The sequence below is a fragment of the Vombatus ursinus genome, unplaced genomic scaffold, assembly GCF_900497805.2.
Source record: "Vombatus ursinus unplaced genomic scaffold, bare-nosed wombat genome assembly UNPS02014852.1, whole genome shotgun sequence".
NCBI classification, from domain to species: domain Eukaryota; kingdom Metazoa; phylum Chordata; class Mammalia; order Diprotodontia; family Vombatidae; genus Vombatus; species Vombatus ursinus.
In genome coordinates this window covers 418,864-440,053 of record NW_020954630.1, presented here as the reverse complement: position 1 = coordinate 440,053, position 21,190 = coordinate 418,864, and the positions used below count along the sequence as shown (strand labels likewise).

The window sequence follows — 21,190 nt, the reverse complement described above, 5'->3', positions numbered from 1 at the left end:
TTTTTTCCCTTAAAAGAACATTTCTATTATAGTCATTTACAAAATTTAACTGTCAAGATATTTGGAGACACCCTGTTTCACAGAGCTAAGGCCCAGCAAGCAGGTGGTGCCCTGAGCTTGGAATAACAGCAATCCTTTGTGCTTTGGATAATCCCACCCTCTAGTAAAATGCATAGTTTTGACCAGCACCAGGTGTTCACTGCCCCTTATTTCCCAGGGACCAGAGAGCCAATGTGCTGCAGCCTAAAGCCTTCTATTTCACTTCTTGACATGTTCACAATCTCTGTTTTTGTAACTGTGAAGTAAACTGAACCAATGACTACACTTCTATTCCCACCATACTAACTGGATCTGTACCATGCTGTGAGATTATCCACCTGGAGACTGTTTCCACAGCATTATGACATGTAAAATGGATGATTTTGATTATGTTAAATTTAAAAGGATTTGCACGAACAAAACCAATGCAACCAAGATTAGAAGGAAAACAGAAAGCTGGGAAACAATTTTTACAGCAAGTGTCTCTGATAAAGGCCTCATTGCTCAAATATATAGAGAATAGATTCACCTTTATAAAAATACAAGCATTCTCCAATTAATAAATGGTCAAAGATATGAACAAGCAGTTTTCAGATGAAGAAATGAATGTTATTTATAATCGCATGAAAAAATTCTCTCAATCACTATTGATTAGAGAAATACAAGTTAAAAAAGTTCTGGGGTACCATCTCTCATACCTATCAGATTGGCTCATATGACAGAAAAAGAAAGTGATCAATGTTGGACAGCATCTGAGAAAATTCTCACACTAATGCACTGCTTTTGGAGTTGTGAACTGATCCAACCATTCTGGAGAGCAATTTGGAACTATGCCCAAAAGCCTATAAAACTTTGATCCAGCAATACCACTACTAAGTCTACTTCAAAGAGATCAAAACAGGGGTGGGGGGAAGGACATACCATGTACAAAAGTATTTATAGCAGCCTTTGTTGCGGTGGCAAAGAACTGGAAATATAGGAGATGCCCATCAATTGGAGGAAATGGATGAACAAGTTGTGGTATATGAATGTATCAGAATACTGTTGTGCTACAAGAAATGATGAGAGGGATGATTTCAGAAAAACCTGGAAGGACTTACATGAACTGATGCAAAGTAAAGTGAGCAGAATCAGGAGACCACTGTACACAGTTAGAGAAACTTTGTGCAAACATCAGCTATGATTGATTTAGCTATTCTCTGCAAAACAATGACCCAGGACAATTCCGAAAGACTCATAATGAAAATTGCTATAAACATCCAGAGAAAGAACTAATGGAGTCTGAATGCAAATCAAAGAAAAATCAAGCAAATTTAAAACTCAAAATTTATTTTAAAATGAATGTTTAAAATTGTCTTTATAAGTAATTAGAAAAAATAAAGTGCTATTTAAAAGAGCCCATAATGTCTACATTTGAGAGAAAGGTGGAAATGCCAGCTCGAGGTGGGCTATTCCAACTGGGGATGCTGGATGACTGCTGACAAGGCACCCTCAATCCAGGTCAATGCCTACATTTGGTCTGAAGACTCAAAGGGTCCTTCAGACCCTCTCTGGGTGACTAATGGGTGGACTTCATGGTAAAATGTTCGCATCTAACTTGTAGCACTCAAAAAGGGATACTGAGAATACTTTGATGAGATCTCAAAAGGGCTGGTCCCATGGCATGGGGAAAACACCCTGACCAGAGTCAGGGCTTTAGTACTACAGTTTCAGAATTTGGTCTGAATTATTTCAGTCAGGTGGAAGCCAAGTTTCAGGGCCTGGTCAGTATTAAGCAGGTTCACAAGAGATTTGGTGTTATCAACTAGAAAGTAATTAAGTAATATGTAAGGAGAGATTTTACTGCAGAGGTGACCAGGATGCTCCATCATGTTATAAAAAGTTTAGACTGGAAGGAGCTTTTAGGCTGGTGTAGCATTATCTCTTAAGGAGGGGAGTCTGTGGGGAAAACACAGTGAAGAAGGGAAGGGTCCTTGGGGAGCCTGAGACATCTTTCCCTTCTCCATATGTAGGGATAGCTCTGTGGAGGCAACAGGGATACTCCTGTTGGACAATTCTTCTCTCCAGGCCACAGGGCTCGAGGCACCCAGACAAACTTTTCCTAGACGCAGCTAATTGTCACATTGATAGAGAGCTGGACCTGGAGATGAAGAGCCAAGTTCAAATGCAGCTTCAGACCCTTCCTACCTGTGTGACTCTGGGCAAGTCTCTTAATCTCTGTCTGCTTCGGTTCGTTCATCTGTAAAATTGAGATAATAATGATACCTACCTTCCAGAACTGCTGCGAAGATCTAAGGACATAATATTTATAAAGCACTTTGCAAATTTTAAGCCAGTACTATTTCCCAATTAGCCTCTGCTGTCATTAAAATGTATATTCCACCTTCCTCTTGAAAGGAAAGCAGCAATTTCTAATGTTATCGCATATATTAGTCACATTTGAAGTTGAGGCCTTCAGAGAATCATAGGAGGTGGAAGCAACATCTTACCTGAAGAATGAACACCCTTTATGATATATCTAACAAAGAGGCCACTTCCAATGACAATGAGCTGACTCTCTCCCAGCCCATTCCATGGTGGGGGCAGCTCAAATTGTTAGGACATTCTTCCTTTTCACTTGAGTTGAAATCTTTCTCCTTGTAACTGACACCTGTTGGTACCAACTTTGGCCTCTGGGGACAAGAAAGCATTTCATTCCTTTTATGTATGACATCCCTCCATATATCTGAGGAAAGTGACCATGCCCTTTCTCAGCCTTCTCTCTCCCAGCCTAAACATCCCTCATTCCTTGAATTCTTCCTTCTGGGCCATTATGTTCACTCCTTCCACCTTCCTCATCGGCTTGAGCTCTAGCTGGTTCTGCAGCAGAATGAGATGAGAATTGAAACCAGAGGACCTAGAGTCAAACCCTCATTCTCTCTTTTGGCCTTCCTGACTTGGGGCAAGTCATTTAACCACTGTTGGGCTTAGTTTGCCCGTCTGTCTAATGAGAGGCGTGGACTTCTATAACCTTACAGATTCCCCCTCCCTCCAAACTCAAATTTCTGAAAATGTGGAGCCTAAATTGGAACATGAGATTGCACATGGGATCTGACTAGCTTGAGGGATGGAGAGACTGTCACTTCCCATGATAAAACCGTCTTACTCTTGCTGATGCAGCCTATGATTCTGTTAGCTTTTATGGACAGCTGACCTCATATTAAGCTTTTTTTGTCTGGACAAGTAATATTATCACAATTTCTTGGGAAACTCTGATGATGGAAATTCCTCCTGTGGAGAGCAGTAATTCCTTTGTCATTAATGGTTAAGAGCAGGAGTTCTTAGCAGTTTTTTGTGCCCTGGACCCCTTGGCAATATGGTGAAGCCTATAGATCCCTTTGCAGAATAATGTTTTTAAATGCATAAAATAAAATACAGAATTAACAAAGGAACCAATTATGTTCTAATGCAATTATCAAAAATCAGAATAAAGGCACCTATACTTTAGGGATTTGTTGTAAGTCCACTACAAGATTAAGGGACTTTGCCATCATCACATAGGATTGGAACCCAGGCCTTTCTGACACCAAAGACAGATCAATTCTCTATTTTGCCTTTTGTTTGTCTTTCTGTTAGGTTCATATAAAACTGAATACTCCTGTCACATATGTGTTGTTGTCTGGGTCTTCTGGTAGATCAGATAATGTCTGCTTTGTGAATCTGGATGCTAAGGCACCTGGGGAATATATTTTTTCTTTGCTAATATTGGTTTGTTGTCTGGCGGTTTTTGGGCATAATATCATTTCCTTTTCATTATTGTTATTCAGTCATTTCTATCATGTCCAACTTTTCATGATTCCACATGGGGTTTTCTTGGCAGAGATACTGGTATGCTTTGCCATCTCCTTCTCTAATTCATTTGAATTAGATTGAAAAGCAAAAAAACCTCTGGAAAACGAAAATTATCTGACCCAGGGAGTGCCCATTTCCTGAAAGTGGGGAGATTGAAAGAAAGAGATGTCCAAGGTCACCTGACTTCATTTCAATCTAATTCATTCAATACATTCTACAGGGTTTTTTCAATTAAATAAAACAGTTCTTTTTCTATTCCTTTTGGGCAGCCAAAGTTTCATCTGTTAACAGTGGTAGTATCTTATATCCCTTAACAGTTAAGTCTTCTCTTTTACACAAAAATTCCTTTACTTTTCTTTTCCTTACAATACTGCTTCAAGTAAAGAGGGACAGTGTCATTTACAGGGTGAGAGAAAGAGGAAGGCTCACTATCAGAAAGTTTTAGGGGAAGGAGGAGCTTGACTATAATGGTCAGGGGAACAAGTAGGAAAACGATCCAAAGGGAGGTAGGTACCAAGGGAGAGACAGAGACAGAGGCAGAGTGAACAAAGGTCTAGTTGATCCATAGATCTAAGCTTTAAGAGCTGGTTACATGTTAGTCCAGAAGAGTGATTTGTGCCCAGTTAAGATCCCTTTTTCCTGGTTCCTGAGTTTAGGGACCAAGTCAGGTGACCTTGGACGTCTTCTCTAAATCTCCCTCTTTTCAGGAAATGGGCGGTCCCTAGGTCAGATAACTTTCGTTTTCCAGAAGTTTTTTTGTTTTTCAATCTGCTTTGTGGGGCTCACACACAGCCAGTCTCCAGGCACACCCCACACCAACACTGACTCCAAAACTCATTTCTCTGAAGGGGAGACAGAAGGCTACACATTTTGGTAAAGCCACAGTGCCCGGATTGGCCAGGTGAGTTTGGTAGCACCTCTTTGGGAGGGTGGGCTCCCTGCTCTGTCCAGGGGGCTGACCTGCCCCTCCCAGACAGTCTACTTTGTTTCTCTGCCTCCTTAAACCTTAGCTTTGGTTCCTGTTTGAGTCGGGTGAAGTATAGGTGTGATGGCTAAGTCCCTACTCCCTCCAAGAGCCCCAAGGTTGGCTCCTAGAGGACAATCCTTTCTCAGGTGAATGATTGTCCTTTCACATTTTGCCAGATTTGTGAGTGAGGTCTGTTCTTGAGGGGAGGTGGGTGAGAGGAAAGGGAATCAGCACTTGATCAGCAAATCTGAAGGAAGGAATCAATCTCCTGCCCATAGAGTCAGGTCAGCGTCATCATGGATTGAGTTCTGGGTTACTAGTAAGGATACAGGGACCCACACAAAAAGTCATGACCCCAAAATGGCAAACCAGCATCACCCTTAGTCAGAAAAAGTGGTGTCCCAAGTGCTGTAGTTGAAAGGCAAGCCTCAGTTTCCCAAAAAGTTCTCCCCTTGCCTTTTCTGCCCCAAATACTTCTTCTACATCCGTATCTCACCAGTATACATGCACTTCTTTGGAGTAAGCATTGCTATCTCCAGGCATCCTCTGGCTACATTCTCATCTTAAAGGAAGATTTACTTAACCTTCCCCAAAGGAAAAGCAAAAAGCCAGCTCAGGTTCCCCTTCCTTCCTCTGATCTTCCTGCTGGGTTCTCTGGCCATTTCTCTCCATCCTCTCCTCCTCACATGCGCACAAACATTGGACTGTACTTTTTCAAGCCTCCTCAAGCAAAAAGCTTTCTCCAAAAGAACTCTAAGTAAATCCTCATGTAGGATGAGAATTATCCTCAAGGAAACTGTTCCCAGTCATTCACATTTTAGTGTGAACTAGTTTATCAGACACTGACTTAGATAGATAAAACTTTTATTAAAAGTTTACTTTGTGCCTGGCAGAGGTGTGTGTGGAGCCAGCTCTGACTAGCTCCCAGAGCCAAGTGCTAAATTTTCAAGAAAACCCTAAAAATCCAGGTTTGATTTGTTGTTTTGTTGTTTGTATAGACTTTAAAAAGTCATAGAGAAAATGTTAATAGTATAGATTAAACTGAAAAATGTATCAAAGGTACATTTTTTTCCTGGAAAGCTGGTTGTGAAACATTTACCAGCACAGGCTAGATTCCTAGGGACTTGAAATTAGAGCCTGAAGGAATTCTCTGACATCTCCCTATCAGGGTCACTGTCCCAGTGAAAATGACATCTGAGTAATTTATCATTGGTACCCCCAACCTCTCTTTTCGGTACTTTCTCCATGAGCTTGGGCCAGGAAAGCATCCTTTCTTCACCAGGAGCCCAGGGTCCCAATGCTGCCCCAGTTCTCCTGACAGAGAGTAAAGTAATCTAAAAAATTCACAGGTAACTCCTACAAAAGTATTAGTGTTGCATCATCCTGCCCACAAACCATTTGTCTTCTAAAAGAGGATCTCAGGGAAGAGACGAAGCTTAACTCAGGAGAAGTTCGGAAAGTTCAAGAAGAAAAGGGGAGCGGTGAGGAGAAGAGGTTTACTTGGTTGCTTTTCCTCCACCCTAAATAAAATGCCTCACTTTAGTACTAATCAACTGGTTTGTCTGACTTGTTGTACAAGTTAACAGAATGGATGAGCAACGCTTATTTCCAGACTGACATCTTCTGAGGGCTGTTTGCATATGTACCCAAAAGTCAAGCAAGTTTTAAACATTTCATTGCAAACCTACTTTCAAATTTCTAAAGTCTTTATAGGATTGTGATGAGTTATGGGAGAAATATCTCCTCTCTGAGTTCGTGTTGTGGGTAACTGCTGTCAAATACGTATTTGCCACAAGGCAGATATCAGACAGGTTGAAACCCTAGGCCTTATTATTATGCTCAAGCATAGGTTCAGGACTCAAATAATTCCGGAAGCCCATATAGGATTCTAACAAGGCTTCTTATAGACAAAATGATGTCAGACTGACAGAGGAATGATTCTGTTACAAATTGAGATCTGTTACATTCCTCTTGGGCCATAAAAGGTAAAGAGAACATAGATTTCTAATCCCATAATTCCTTCAGTGTTATAAAAGTTGAACAAAATTACTTATCACAAATGTGTTGTGGTCTTAGAACGCTGCACTATGTGTAAGCAATGAGGGTCATTTTATATTTAGCCTTACCCAAAAGAGGGAAATGAAAGGCAGTGTGGAACAGTGGCTAGAGAGCTGGCCTCAGAGATTGGGCAAAAGGGAACAAGGAGACAAAGAATTCTGGCAGAAGAACATCAGACCCATCTCTGCCATAGACTGACTATGTGACCCTGGGCAAGTCACTTCACTTCTCAGTGCCCCAGGAAATGTGCTAAAGCTAGAACCTGCAGAGCAGGTGCTGACTTGCACTGATAGAAGGAGTTTCCTCATCAGGAAATGTCTAACCCCAATGAAAATACTTGATCTGTTAAAAAAAAGTACAGAGAGAAGATGGTAAATGCCAGCCAATATCAAGACATTCCCTCATGATGTCATCGGTCCTCTTTGAGAAAGCAGGATGAACAACAACAAAGCCAGAAGTCTTTCCCAGGACAGAGATTAAACAAAGAGTTAAAGTTCTGAGGGCTTTAAAACCTCAGTCTACCCCTTCTTCTAGATTGGGGGAGGGGAACCAGAGGCAGGGCACTCAGGGCTGGTCAGAGGCTCAGCAGCAGCTCTTGACAGGCAAAGCCTGAGCCAGTAGCAGCTAGAGTGAGAGAAGGGAATGGGGCAGGACGTGGCCTGGAGGAGGTGGCTAAATGTCAGGTGGTGGGAACACTTGAAGCCAGCCCCAGCTGACTGCTCAGCCAGCTCTCTGCCTCACCAAGCTGCCTCTCCATTTGGGGTTTTGTACATGTAAGAGAGGGAGGCTTCAGTTCCTCCACCCTCAGCTCAGTGGAAGTAATCACTGGATTTAATCACAGATGTCTAGGTTTCATTGTGTTATAGATTAGTTAACATATTACACCCTTTGAGATTATTTGTTGAAGAAGTGTAAACACATTTTTTGCTAAAATTACAGGGAAGTAAGGAAGGACTCAGAGTCCTCAATCAAGGACATTTATTTTTATCTCTAAATCAAAGAGATAGGAGGGTAGACATTTCACAGTAAAACTATAATATCTGCTTGTCAATATTTTAAGTACTTTTGGACATGTAGGAGAAATTTAGTCAAATGATGAAAATTATTAGAAAATTCTTGAGTCAATCAGGAGACATACCTGGTCCTTCCAGTGTTAAATAGCTAAGACTGCCAACAGTCTAGGAAGCAGGAGTCAGGCCTGACTGAGATCACTTTTGGAGTATGACTCCAGAAGGAAGGAAAGATTAATCCTTATAACTGACAACCCCCACTCCCTCCTCTTCCTCCTCCCCAGTCCTGGTCAAGTTTTCCATTGTAGAGCAGCAGACACTCTATCCAGCAGCTGGAGAGTCAGTTCAAGAGCATTCCAGAGACATTTGAGGGAGCAGAGACACAGTCTCTTCAGGGAGACATTGAGAGAGTGAAGCCATAGACCCAGAGCAAAAACAGCTTCAAGGAGTGGGATCTCTCACAGCTTAAACAAGAACCAGCTACCAAGTCAAGATGGCTGTCAAGAGTGGGATGGTGAGACTCCCTGAGGCCAAGTCCAGCAGAGATGCTGCACCCAAGGGAAAATATATGCAGGGCTCTATAAAGAGAGGCACAGGCAGGTAGGTGGTACAGTGGATACAGTGCCAGACCTGGAGTCAGGAAGACTCATCTTCTTGAGTTCAAATCTGGCCTCAGACATTTATAGCCATGGGACTCTGGGTAAGTCACTTCACCCCATTGGCCTCACTTTCCTCATTTGTAAAATGGACTAGAGAAGGAAATGGCAAACCACTCCAGTATCTTTGCCAAGAAAACCCCAAATGGGGCCATGAAGACTCAGACACCATTGAACAACAACAACATAGAGAGAGTGGAGGAAGGACATTCAAGTGGGAGTTACCCTGTTTAGGCCTTTTCCAGCCTCACCTTCTAACATCATTCCCTCAGTGATTCCTGGCTGACCATTCTAAATTCCTGTCTTCCTAGAAGCCCCAACAGGGTAAAGATACCGCATTTTTGTGGTGTAGAAGGCTTTACTGAGGGTCTGCCCACTTCTTTTCTGGAGCATTAATGAAAACCCCCTCTTACCTGCATCCAGGGATGTAGTAATGCCACTGTATTAGCCAAGGGAGCCCCTGTATTTCAGGTAAATTGACTTTGTCCATAATTGAATAAAAAGAGTTTTCCCTCTCCCATAGCATTAAAAAGCAACATCTCCTAAAATGTCTATACCTTGGTCCCTCAAACCCTTTCTAAGAAGTAGCTGGCTCAATCATCCTTGGGAAAGGAATCCTAACATTTAAGAGGGACCTGAACCACTTTCCTGGGTTGTCTAGAGCCTTCTGAGGGAGCAAAAACCTCAATGCCCAGGAAACTGTCTACAGAGTATGGAATAAGGGAGGGCTGCAGAAGGTCAATTCAGCCTAACTCTAAAAATTGTCCATCTGTCTAGGGCAGGGAGAGTTCTAAGAGAGAGTCCTCCCCATATTTAGTGCAGTGCTGATTATCAAACATGCAGCTTCTCAAAGCTGGGACACATAATGCTGATTGTCATGGGTGTGATGGTGGAAGTAATACCTTAAAAGGCATTCAACAATGCCAGCTGCCCAAGGGTAGGACAGCAGAGGGAGAGCCCAGGGAATATGATGAGAGTGGGCTCAGTCTCCAGCCTGCTGTGCAATCAAATGAGTGGCTGGCTCAGAAGCAATGGCCCAGCAGGACCCATAAGGAACAGACCCTCCTGTCAGGGCTTGGATGGTGGCTGTCCCAGTGGGGCTCATTGCTGACATCACAGCCATATCCTAAAGAAGAATCCCTTGCTGCTAGGGTAAATCTCTTGCTTCGAGGTAGGGGAAGAAGGCCAAGGTCATCACTTTGCTAGTCAGAGGCAGGTTGACAATCTCCTAGAATCATGTTATACTCATCTTTCAAAGGCAGCTGCTCCAGTTCAGATGCCTAGCAGCCCCTCATCTACTGACTCCTCCATTCCCCTCCATCAACCACCATGGCTCATGCAGATGGACCTTCAGGGCAACAGTTGGAACAGCCTGAGCCTACAGGGAATCCTGGCTCTCAGCCTAGAGCAACTCACCTGAAAATTCCACGGCTCCAGAGTCTGGATGCAAAGATTGGGGTGGTTTGCAACAACCAAGTTCTTTTAGGCACTACTTTCATTTTGCTTATGCTGATGATCAGCTTTTCATAAACCATTAGGAAGAGCCAAGGAACACCTGGTTGGGCAATGCTAGGACTCTCTCTGCCAGCTCTCCATGGACTGGGGTCTTACTGCATCAAGCACTAAGCCAAGGCCAGGGTTCAAGGCTGATTCCATCAAATATAGCCTCCTTGTACTCTTAAAGTGAACTCTAGAAGCAGCTAGGTGGTGCAGTGGCTAGAGGGCTGAGCCAGGAGTCAGGAAGACCTGAGTTCAAATTCAGCCTCAGGCACTACCTAGCTGTGTGACCTCAGCCAAGTCATTGGCCCTCTGTTTGCCTCAATGCCCTCAACTATCAAATGGGCATAATAACAGCACTTACCTGCCAGGGTTGTTGTGAGAACCAAATGAGATAATATTTGTAAAGTGCTTTGCAAACCTTCTAGTGACACATGAATACTTATTCCCCTCAAGCAAACTAGTCCTCCTGGTTACTCTCTAACTCTGCCTCTGCCCTCTGACCTAGCTTGTTCCTAAGATTCTCTCTAAGCTGAACAATTCAGTCCAATGCATCTGGTTCCTTTGTTGCCTCCATACAAGAATGATGTCTTTCCATCCCAGGACAGTCACTACCTTTCTGTAGGGGTCCTGGCTAACAGAGATTGGGGGAGCTTGGTCACTGAGAAATGGTTGGAGCCTGCTAGAAAGTGAGTTCCCTGATAACTGCCCTAGACCTCAATTTTCTTTCCTTAGGGAAATGGCAGGGAAAGAACTTCCAAGCAGCATGATCTTGGAGACTGCTATGGAGATCCCGGCTCTGGGGAGACCCTTACATCTGGGGACACTGTATGACTGCCGCTCAGATACCTTCATCCCTGGTAATTACTCTCTGGAATGCTAGGCCTTGTTCCAGGTGTCAGGAGAGGGCAGTGTTACAAAAGAGTTCTTTGTAGGTGAAAAATGATCAGTGTAAGCAAGTCAGATTCAGAGAAAGTCTCAGCAACTAGAGTGTGTCACCTTTTTTCCCCCAGTTAGAACCCATCTAGATCACTTACTTCTGATGGGAGATGCCATGTGATGGTAAATCCCAGCCAGCAGTCATGAGTGATGTCCAAAGAGGGTGAGGTAAGGAGGGGCTCATTCACCCTGGAAGGGTGGAGGTCAAAAAGAGAAGTAATCTTAGAAAGATCTAATAAAAAGAAGAACAAACTTTTTAAAAGCTTTTTAGCTAGAGCAGGAGTCAGAGCCTTAATTCAATCAGACACAGTGTTGGGAAGTGGGGAGGACACACTGTCTCACACACACACACACACACACACACACACACACACACACACATACCCTAAGTGTTAGTGCATGTAAACCAATTTGGTTAAAATAAAGTTGAAGGGCAGCCTTGAAGGAGAAAGGTAGACCTGATAGTTCAGAATGAGGGGTTGGGGGAAGATGGAAGGGCAGGCAGTCCCATCACTTTCCCTTGAGAACAGTGAGAGTTGCAGGTTGTATGAATATACATTGACTTTTGATCTTTACCAACATCTAGAAGAGAGCCAGCTGGTGTCTCAGTCAATTGAGTACAGGGCCTGGAGTCAGCAAGACCTGTGTTCAAATTCAGCTTCAGACACTTCTTACCCTGGGCAAGTCACTTAACCTCTGATTGCTTGACAAAAGGATCCCCTGGAAAAAGAAAAGGCAATCACTCCAGTATGTTTGCCAAGAAAACCCATACACAGCCATGGTCCACAGGGTCAGGAAGAGTCAGAAACTACTGAACAACAAGAAGTATCTAGAAGAGCCACTTAATTGTATCCCACTCACTACCTTCCTGAGTCACATCCCAGGAGCCAGTTAGTAGTATACAGTTAGGTGGTACAATGGATGGACCTGAATGGACTGGACTTGAAATCAGGAAGACTTGAATCCAAATCCAGCTATGAGACCCGGGGCAAGTCATTTAACCCCGTCTGCCTTAGTTTCCTCATCTACCAAATGAGGATGATAATAAAAGCACCTACCTCCCAGGGTTGTTCTGAAGAACAAATGAGATAATATTTGCAAAGCACTTTGAAAATATTTATAATTTATAATTTTATTTTTTCCAATCACATATAAAAACATGCAATTTTTAAAACAAATTTTAATGTTCACTTTTTAAAATTTTGCATGCCAAATTCTCTTCCTCTCTCCCCTCTCACTTCATTGGAAAGGCAAGAAATTTTGCCTACGTTAAACATGGGCAGTCATGCAAAAAGTATTTCTGTATTAATCATGCTGTAAAAGAAAATATACAAAACACACACAAAAAAAGTTTTAAAAAACTCTTTTCATTCATACTCCATCAGTTCTTTCACTAGAGGTTGATAGCATTTTTCACCAAAAGTCCTTCAAAATTGCCTTAGATCATTGTGCTGCTGAGAATAGCTAAGTCATTCACAGTTGGGCATCATACAATATTGCTGTTACTGTGTACAATGTTCCCCTGGTTCTCCTCACTTCATTTTGCAACAGTTCATGTAAGTCTTTCCAGGTTTTTCTGAAAGCATCCTGCTCCTCATTTCTTATAGCACAATAGTTTTCCAACACAATCATATCCTACAACTTGCTAAGCCATTCCCCAATACTCTGCAAATATTAAGGTACTATATTAATGCTAGAGAGTAAAATTATCATTCACTAGCAGCATAGAATGTCTCACCACAAGGGGCCTGGCCAAGACAACCCAGAAGGAGCTACACTTCTTCAGAGGCATAACTACTCCTTTTCTGTCTCAGAGAATGCTCCAAAGGTCGTATACTCAGCTAACACTGCCAAATCTGCTTTGTACATGCAACATTCCTCCTATACCCACCAAGTGCTGATCTCACTCTGGGTCATCTCCTGTTCTCTATCTAGTTCAGGCAACGTATTAGGCTATTCCTGTAGTCAGAAGACCAGGGTTCTGCTTTGACACTTACTAGTGGTAGGTTCTCCAAAAAGTTAGCCAACACCTCTCTGAGTATCAATTTATTTATCTGGAAAATGAGACGAATGATGAGAGCACTTCTTAATTCATAGAACTGTTGGGAGCAAAGTACTTGGTAAACTTTGTGAATCCTGTATTACCATGGGCATTTTTTAGGATGCAGTCCCCAGACTGGGAGGAGGAGAGGCTTCCCTACTTGGGGAAGGAAAAGAAGGGCACAGAGTAGGGAGGTGGGGATATGGGGTGGGAAGAATGAGGATCCAGATTCAGGGGTTCACAGGAGGGAGAGGCTTTGTAAGGGTTCCCCCTTCAGTCATAGAAGGCTCAGGGGAGCAAGGGAGTTGCAGAGGCATAGAGAAGTTCTTGCCAGGTCAGGAGTAGGATTTTGTCCACCCCTGCCATCTGTGCCTCTTGCCCTGCTCACCCTCCTTCCACAAGCTGCTCCCAGGCCCAGCTGTCCCTGCTGGAAAGGACACCCTAAAGTGACAGGTTGTGGTCCCTCTGCAATCTGCCATTTACTCCCTAATCTCTGTCCCATTCTAGGCATCACTTTATGGGACAGGGAGACCCTTGAGAGAAATGTGACCACAGAAGAGCAATGCAAAACTGACTTTGACATCATCACCTCTGACTCTATTGATGAGAAGACCAAGGCCACGAATATCTCTGCAGAGCTGAAAGCAAGTGTCCTGGCAGGGCTGGTTAAAATAGGAGGTTCTGCCAAATATTTATGTGACACCAAGACATCCCAACAGCAAGCTCGGGTCACTCTCAAGTGCAGTATGACTACCCAGTATTCCCACCTCACCATGAACCACCTGGGATATCAGAATATTTCCTACCATGATGTGTTTGATAATGGGACAGCCACCCACGTGGTCATAGCTGTGCTCTATGGGGCCCAGGCTTTCTTTGTGTTTGATCAGAAAGTTTCCACCAATGAAAATGTCAAGGATATAGAAGGAAAGTTGAAGGCTGCAGTAGAGAAGATTCCAGAGGTATCAGGAAAAGTAGAGGGAAAGAAGAAAAAGGAGCATAATAAGAAAAATTCAACCAAGGAATTCAGGTGTAAGTTTTATGGGGATTTTGTTCTTCAGACCAATCCAGTGACTTACGAAGATGCAGTAGAAGTCTACGCCTCCCTTCCTAAGCTGCTTAGGGGCCATGGAGTGTCTGTCCAAGTCTGGTTGTACCCTCTGGAGAAGCTGAATTCCAAGGCTGCCAGGCTGGTTCGAGAAATCAGCATTAGCTTGGTATGGGATGCCCAGGACACTCTGGAGAAGTTATCTGAGTATGACAAGAGGTGCAATGACATGCTGGAGGCACCAGGGCTCTCAGTCTTTTCTGCAATCAGGGAGAAGATTAGGCAATTCCAAGAGCTAAATAAGCAGCACAAACAGCTTTTACAGAAGGAAATAGCCAAGGTCTTACCTGAGATCCGGGAAGGTAGAGCAGGGGATGATGAGCTAACCAGGATTTTAATTAGGGAAAGTCAGTCCCCATTCAGCACTAGCAGGCTCTCACAGTTCCTGGATCAGAAGCTCCAGGAGATGAAGGTGGTAAATTCCTACCTCACCCTTCTGAAGGAGGTGCCAGTCATGGCTGACCAGAATGAGGTGGACGATGTGGTAATAGGCTCTTCCCACAGATTTGTCCTGGTGTTTGCACTCACCTCTTTGCACAAGGAACCCTACTTAGCAGACTGGAAACAGTGGCTACGGAATCCAGCACCATTCAGCCCTGACTGTGAGCAACAGACATATTCCTCATGGGTTGAGGGCAGAGACACAAGGAGAAAAGCAAGACAATTAGCAGAATCCTTTTCAAACTTTGCCAAGGCCAATCATTCCACTGAGAAGACTCACTTCATTGTGGCATCTGTCCCAGACCAGGAGAACAAGGGAGTCTCCATTTACCTCTATGAAAAGGGACTGCAGGTCAGCACCAACTTTGAGCTACCAGTCAAACCTCCCCCTCCCCAGATTGGTGAGGTCACACATGACTGTGTAGAGCTCACACTGACCTCAGCATCTGGGAAGGAGGAGAGGATCACTGGCTATCAGGTTGAGTACCAGGTTGTAGGGAAAGAGGATTGGACCACCATCCCTGTGTCTGGAAATTCAGAGGTATTCAAAGTGAGTGGCCTAGAGCCTAGCACAGAGTATCTGTTCCGGTTTGCTAAGGTGTGTGAGCCAGGGCTCAGTGAGAGCAGTGATGTGAGCCTTGCTGTGAGGACACTTACCCTAATCTGGCCTCCTGGGAAGCCAGAAGCTGTTGTGGTGGGCCCACAGTCTGTGACCCTGTGCTGGCAGGGTCCAAGGGTTGCTGGAGCAGGAGTCAAGATCAAGGACTACAGAATAGAGTATAGAGAGGAGAGTGAGGCTGTGGGTGAGGAGGGGGAAGGAGAATGGCATGAACAGAGAACAGGAAATGAGGAGACATACTGTGACATCGACGGACTGACCCCTCAGACTGTGTACAGGTTCCGAGTTTCTGCCGTGTGTGATGGTGGCCGGACCAGTGAGAACAGTGACAAGAGTGACCCCGTGAGGACCCTCCCTACCACAGAGGAAGCTGCAATCTCTGGTAAGGTGCTTTTAGCAACTAGAATCCATCAGGATGTTTCTCATCACTGGAATATTTGAAGGGTTGCAGGGGCTGATTAGGAGACTTTCATTGATTTCACAATCCACTCAATGAAATTATGGAGAGTCAGCCTATGAGGGATTATTTGCTGTTTGTAAGGGTCCATTTAGTGTGGGAGGGGGTGGATCAAGGCACCTTTTTATGAAGGGTGACCTGGCATTGAGCTTTTTTTTTTTTTAATCTAGACCTGTAATATGATCACAATTTCATTGAAAAATCCAACAATGGAAACTCCTTCTGTCCAGAGCAGGAGCTCACAGTAATTTGTGACTTAACAGCAGTAGTCCTTGCTATTTTTTCTATCTTGCATCCCTTAGCGGTATGGTGAAGCCTACAGAGCCCCTTGGCAGAATAATGTTTTGAAAAGAATGAAATACAGGAGGCAGCTAGGTGTCGCAGTGGATAGAGCACTGGCCCTGGACTCAGGAGGACCTGAGTTCAAATCAGGCCTCAGACACATAATACTTACTAGCTGTTTGACCCTGGGCAAGTCACTTAACTCCATTGCCTAGCCAGAAAAAAAAAAAAAAGAAAAGAATGAAATAAAATAGGACATCACAAAAGAAACCAATTATATTCAAATGCAATTATTAAAATATGTATATTTTAAAACAAGCCTACAAGTTCATGGATACCTAGGTAAAGATGCCTATAATTTAGGGATTTGTTGGAAGGGCACTAAGAGGTTTAAGAGACTTACCCATCATCAGAGAGGACATGAACCCAGGTCTTCCTGACTCCAAAGCCAGCCTACTACCCATTTTTCCACACTGCCTCCCTCAAGCTTCTAGACAGCTTTGAAGCACCAGGTCTTACTCAATATCTCTTATCACTAGAGACACAGTATGACACAGAACTAACATCTTGGGTAAGAAACCTGGGCCACTATGATTCTATTTAAATAACCTGTAATTCCATGTTTTCAGTTGCCATGTTACCTTGATGCCTCATTCAGGCTCATGTTGGGCAGCTCACTAAGACTGTAGACAGTTTTCCAGTATTAACTGATTAATTTTCCTCTGGTGGAATTCAGCCTGAGGACAGAGACTTTCATTTTTGTTTCTGTTTCTCTTTTAAGCCTGGTACTTGATCAATTTTCATGAATTAAATTTGTTCAGATGTTGTTTGGGTTGGGTTTTTTTTTTTTCTGTGCTATGGAATCCTATTCCATTCCTCACTTTCCCCCCACCCCATACCCTGACTCTTCAACCACCACCCTGAGTTCTCTGACTGGGCCAAAACCTTAAAAACTGCACTAAGACTTTTGGGAACCTCTATATGTATCCTGTTTGCTGGAGCCCTATTTCCCTAGCCCCACTTCCCACTTCTCCACCACCACCCTGGGCCTTCTGACTAGGCCCAAGACTCTTTCTTGCTAGTGGCTCAACATTTTAGCAGAGGAAGGAGAGCTGTGTTCTGGAAAGAGGATACCATGAACCTAGGAGAATGGCATCTACTGCCACCTAAATCCCATTATTTTCACAGAAACATACACACCTCTGTCCTTCCATGTTCATGGCTCCACTCCCACCCCCAACAACACCTGGGTGACAATCTTGCCCTACCCCAAACTTACCGTGACCCTCAATTCAGGCCACTCTGCAGAAGCCCGAGTGAAGGCTCTCCATCTGAGTTGAGAGGGCTTAGAAGTGAGGACAATTGGTCAATTCCTCAAAAACATTTCAATTATTACACCAGGAGGAAAATCAGTGATTGTGTGATAATGTAGCATCCATACTAGGAAGAGAAAGGAAGAAAAACCCATGGGAGACTTAGGTGTACAAAAGAGATCTGTTAAAGGATATTCTTTACAGATGACTAGAGATGTGAAGGAGGTGTTGAGGTTAATTAGCCCAATCTACAGAAAGTATTTATTAAGTACTTACGAAGTGTTTAACCCTGCTTGGTATTCAGTGATACAAATACAAAGAAAGAAGGAATTCCTGCTTGCAAGGAGCTCACATTCTATTGAGAAAAATTTTTATTCTAATGAAGGAATTGGCTTCCATATTGGGGTGGTGGTATGGCAGTTCCTCCTAAATTTTCTTCCCAGCTTTCCCCTTTTGTACAAGAAAATCCCTCTTCTGATGGGTGTATGGGATGTGCTCTCTTTTGGAGGTGGGGGGAGGTGAGAATGTTACAGGATAGTGATTGATGGGTGAAAGGGTGCTGTCTGTTACTTTTGCTTCCAGATCTATATGCTGGGATCTCTGAACACTGTCATAGGTGGGGAGGACAGGGAGTGGGGGAGGTGTGCATTATAGGACTGAAATGGTGCCTCCACCCAGTTGAGGTCAGCTAAGAAACCAGATGTGGAATTTCACATTTATGATCCCAGGTGCTAGATAGTTGTTTGGACTCAGGTGGACACTTATCTATAAAATTCTAATTGGGGAAATAGAGGGAGGGAGACCTTAACTAGGGCTCCTCACTGGCAACAATTAGAAGAAGAGATTCCTGAATTTGAGGAAGTTTTGTTTTGTTTTTAAGAAGGAAGACTTATTCAAGACACCCCACCTATTTCATTTCCTTCATTTGGTGGTAAATGTTCCTCCCAGTGAATAATTATGTGATAACTCAAGTACCTAGACTAGGAAGGGGGAAAAGGAAATCCAGCAACAAGATTTATATATTCAAAAATGATTTATTAAAAGTTACTCCTAAGGGCCCTAATCTTTTAATAGACCCCAAAGTTCTAGAGGACAGAACCAGTTTTAAACAGCCCTAAGTAGGACAAAGGGCATGGGCTTTTGCATGACTAGGGATGGAGGGGGTGGGGGAAGCATGTCAAGGAGATGTGGGATGGGTGGATGTGTAAGATTGTGACCTGGAAAGGAATGGACCAATCCGGGCTTGGAAGGAAGGAGTTGCAGCGTTCTAACAGTATAAAACTTTTTCTCGCTTCTGTAATTGGCGCAATCTCTTCAGTTTCCCTTTATTGTATAGGAAAAGTCCCTTCTCTGATCTCTGCTAGAGACCCCTAATTTGGGCAGTGGGGGGGGGGGGTGGAGATTACAGGATATTGATAGGGGAGGACCAAGGTGTTATTTGTTACCTCAGTTTCCAGGTTAGGGTCTTGGAATCTAGGAGTATAAGAATTATTTTAGGGGAAGAGCATATGGAACTGATTTATTCAAAAGTGGCTGACAAGGGAGCTAGAAGAAACTTATCTGTGATGTCAGCTGATATGTACCATCTAAGCCAAGATGGGCACTCATCAATGAAGTTAATTGGATAAGATGGAGAGACCTTCTTGACTGGTTTTAGAGGCAATAGCAAAAAACTATAGACAATCCTTAAAGGAAACTTGCCAATTACCTGTCAAGTAATAGGAAAATGGCCTTTGGGTTGTTCTCATAAGTGAGGAATCAGAGATTTATGGAGGTGCCCACGTTTGTTTGCATTATTTTCTGGGATGCTACGAGTGAAATGCTAATTCAGAGTCTAGAAGGAATGGGAAATAAACTTCTTTAATTGTATTTATTTGGTTAAGTATCTCCCAATTACAGTTTCACCTTTTTTTAATTCATTTTTTATTTTGAGTTCCAAATACTCTCCCTCTATCCATCCCTTACACAAATCCATTGAAAAGACAAATAACATGACACACATTACGTATCTGAAGTCACAAAAATCATATATCCATATTAGCCATGTTGCAAAAAAAAAAGCAAGATAAATAAAGTGAAAAAATATATGTACTTCTATCTGCACTCAGAGTTCAGAGGTGATTATAGCTTTTCTCTTTGGGGATTTTCACTAGGAAATAGTCATTCAGATTCTTTAGGGAAGGGAGGAATAAACTTCCACATCACACAAAGATCCTAACATAGGAAAAGGCCTCAATTATTAATATAACTGGGTATAATATGGCTATGTGTAAATGTGTACAAACATGCATGTGTTTTCTAACAAGCAATAATGATTCATTCATTATGTGCTCCAGAGGAAGGGTGGAATTTTCAGTTAAATAAATTTAAGAAATGCCATTTCCTAACACCCCTCAAAGAACAGTCTCCTGGTGGTGGTGGCCTCCCTTTTGCTGACAAGGATCTGAGAATTTCACTAGGACAACAGAGAGCTGGCCATACTCAAAGCTCCTCCAGATTGTTAGGACCCATCTCAGCTTGTGCTCCATGGGCATAGCCCTCAAGAACCTAAAGGTCACTCCATGTCATGATAGGGTTTCTGAGCAATGCCTTATTACAATCACCTACAAAATCCAGTCATTCGTTCTTCTTCCTTACCTGTTTCCTACAGACCCAGACAACAGTGGAGGAGACTCAAGGGAGCCAGAACTCAGAATTGTCCTTGTGGGAAAAACAGGGGCTGGGAAAAGTGCAACAGGAAACACCATCCTGGGCAGGAGAGAGTTTGAGTCCAAGTGTTCAGGAGGGTCACTCACCAAAGTCTGCAGGAAAGCCAGAACCAGATGGAATGGGAGGGACATTGCTGTTGTTGATACTCCAGGCATTTTTGACACCAATACTCCAGAGAAAGAAAACTTGAAGGAAATAGCTCACTTCATGACACTCTCCTCTCCAGGACCACATGTTCTACTCCTGGTGCTGCAAGTGGGCCCATTCACCCAGGCGGAGAAGGCAGCCATTGAAGGGCTTTATAAAATTCTAGGAGCTAAAGCAGTGAATTTTTTGATCATTGTATTCACTCGAAAAGATGACCTGAGAGAACAAAGCCTAGGGGAGTACTTAAGAACTATTGATGACTCATATTTCAAGGAGTTGTTGGAGAAGTGTAAAAACCGATGCTGTGCATTTGACAATAATGCTAGTGGAGGCCAGAGGCATGCCCAGGTTTCAAAGCTGATGGCCATAGTTCAGAAAGTGATGCAAGATAATGGGGGCACCCACTACACCAACAGTAAGTATAAATCTGTGGAAGATCTTCTCCAGAAAAACACAGAGGCTTATCAGCAATACTACAAGAAGCAGTTTGAGAAAGGGAGACAAGACATCATACTGAAGTATGAGGAGCAAATGGAAAGACTGAAGAAGAAAATGGAAAAGTTGGAAGAGGGAAATGAGCAATATGAGAAGCAAAAGGAAGAATTTGAGAAAAAAAAGATCTTGAAGGATGAGAAGAATGAAAAGTTAGAAAAATTAAAGCTGACTTACAAGAAAAATTATAAACATGCCCGAGGTGCAGCTGAGAATGATCAGAGTATACTATCTCGTATTAAACATCTTTTGCTTGTGTCCTGACTCTCCTGCCTCTGGCCTGCTATGTGTGGTTCCCACCAGCCACAGGTTAAAGGCTGGTTTTGGTCTGGTTACCATTAATTGGTGTCAGAAGTGGGATTGGACATGGAACTGGGTCATTGGACTCTCCAGTACCAGTGGAAGTGGACTAGGTGACACCAGAGATTTCTCCAGAGTCCAACCTCTCCCCTAGTTAGTGAGTCCTCTTCCCTTTGTTCCTGCTCCAATCTCCTGAACTCATCCTTGACTGAGCTCACCTTTCTTTTTTAAAAAATTTTTAAATTAATGTATTTATTTTTAATTTTCAACATTCACTTCCATAA

General features: G+C 43.2%; 2 protein-coding genes across 3 annotated transcripts in view; both read left to right on the top strand.

Moving 5' to 3' along the window:
* The window catches only part of LOC114027098 (GTPase IMAP family member 4-like), a 20,324-nt gene extending 12,049 nt beyond the window's left edge, over positions 1 to 8,275 (top strand). Inside the window, exon 4 of the mRNA XM_027840964.1 lies at positions 8,190 to 8,275. Within this exon, the coding sequence (XP_027696765.1) occupies positions 8,190 to 8,275 (86 nt within the window). The remainder of the gene's footprint in view (positions 1 to 8,189) is intronic.
* On the top strand, positions 4,621 to 21,190 carry LOC114027118 (verrucotoxin subunit beta-like). Of its 2 annotated transcripts, none has more exons than XM_027840973.1 (4): positions 4,621 to 4,771; positions 10,794 to 10,918; positions 13,546 to 15,588; positions 19,909 to 21,190. In XM_027840973.1, exons 2-4 carry the CDS (start codon positions 10,798 to 10,800, stop codon positions 20,868 to 20,870), a joined length of 3,126 nt encoding a protein of 1,041 aa, XP_027696774.1. In that variant the 5' UTR covers positions 4,621 to 4,771; positions 10,794 to 10,797; the 3' UTR covers positions 20,871 to 21,190. The 2 variants fall into 2 exon arrangements, with proteins under 2 accessions (XP_027696774.1, XP_027696775.1); XM_027840974.1 differs by having other exon boundaries at positions 10,773 to 10,918.

Excerpts from the sequence above, each read along its gene's own strand:
- LOC114027118 (XM_027840973.1), top strand. The coding sequence starts at position 10,798 with ATGGCAGGGAAAGAACTTCCAAGCAGCATGATCTTGGAGACTGCTATG. Across the intron at positions 10,919-13,545 it reads CTCAGATACCTTCATCCCTG|GCATCACTTTATGGGACAGG; the intron begins GTAATTACTCTC and ends GTCCCATTCTAG. Across the intron at positions 15,589-19,908 it reads AGAGGAAGCTGCAATCTCTG|ACCCAGACAACAGTGGAGGA; the intron begins GTAAGGTGCTTT and ends TGTTTCCTACAG.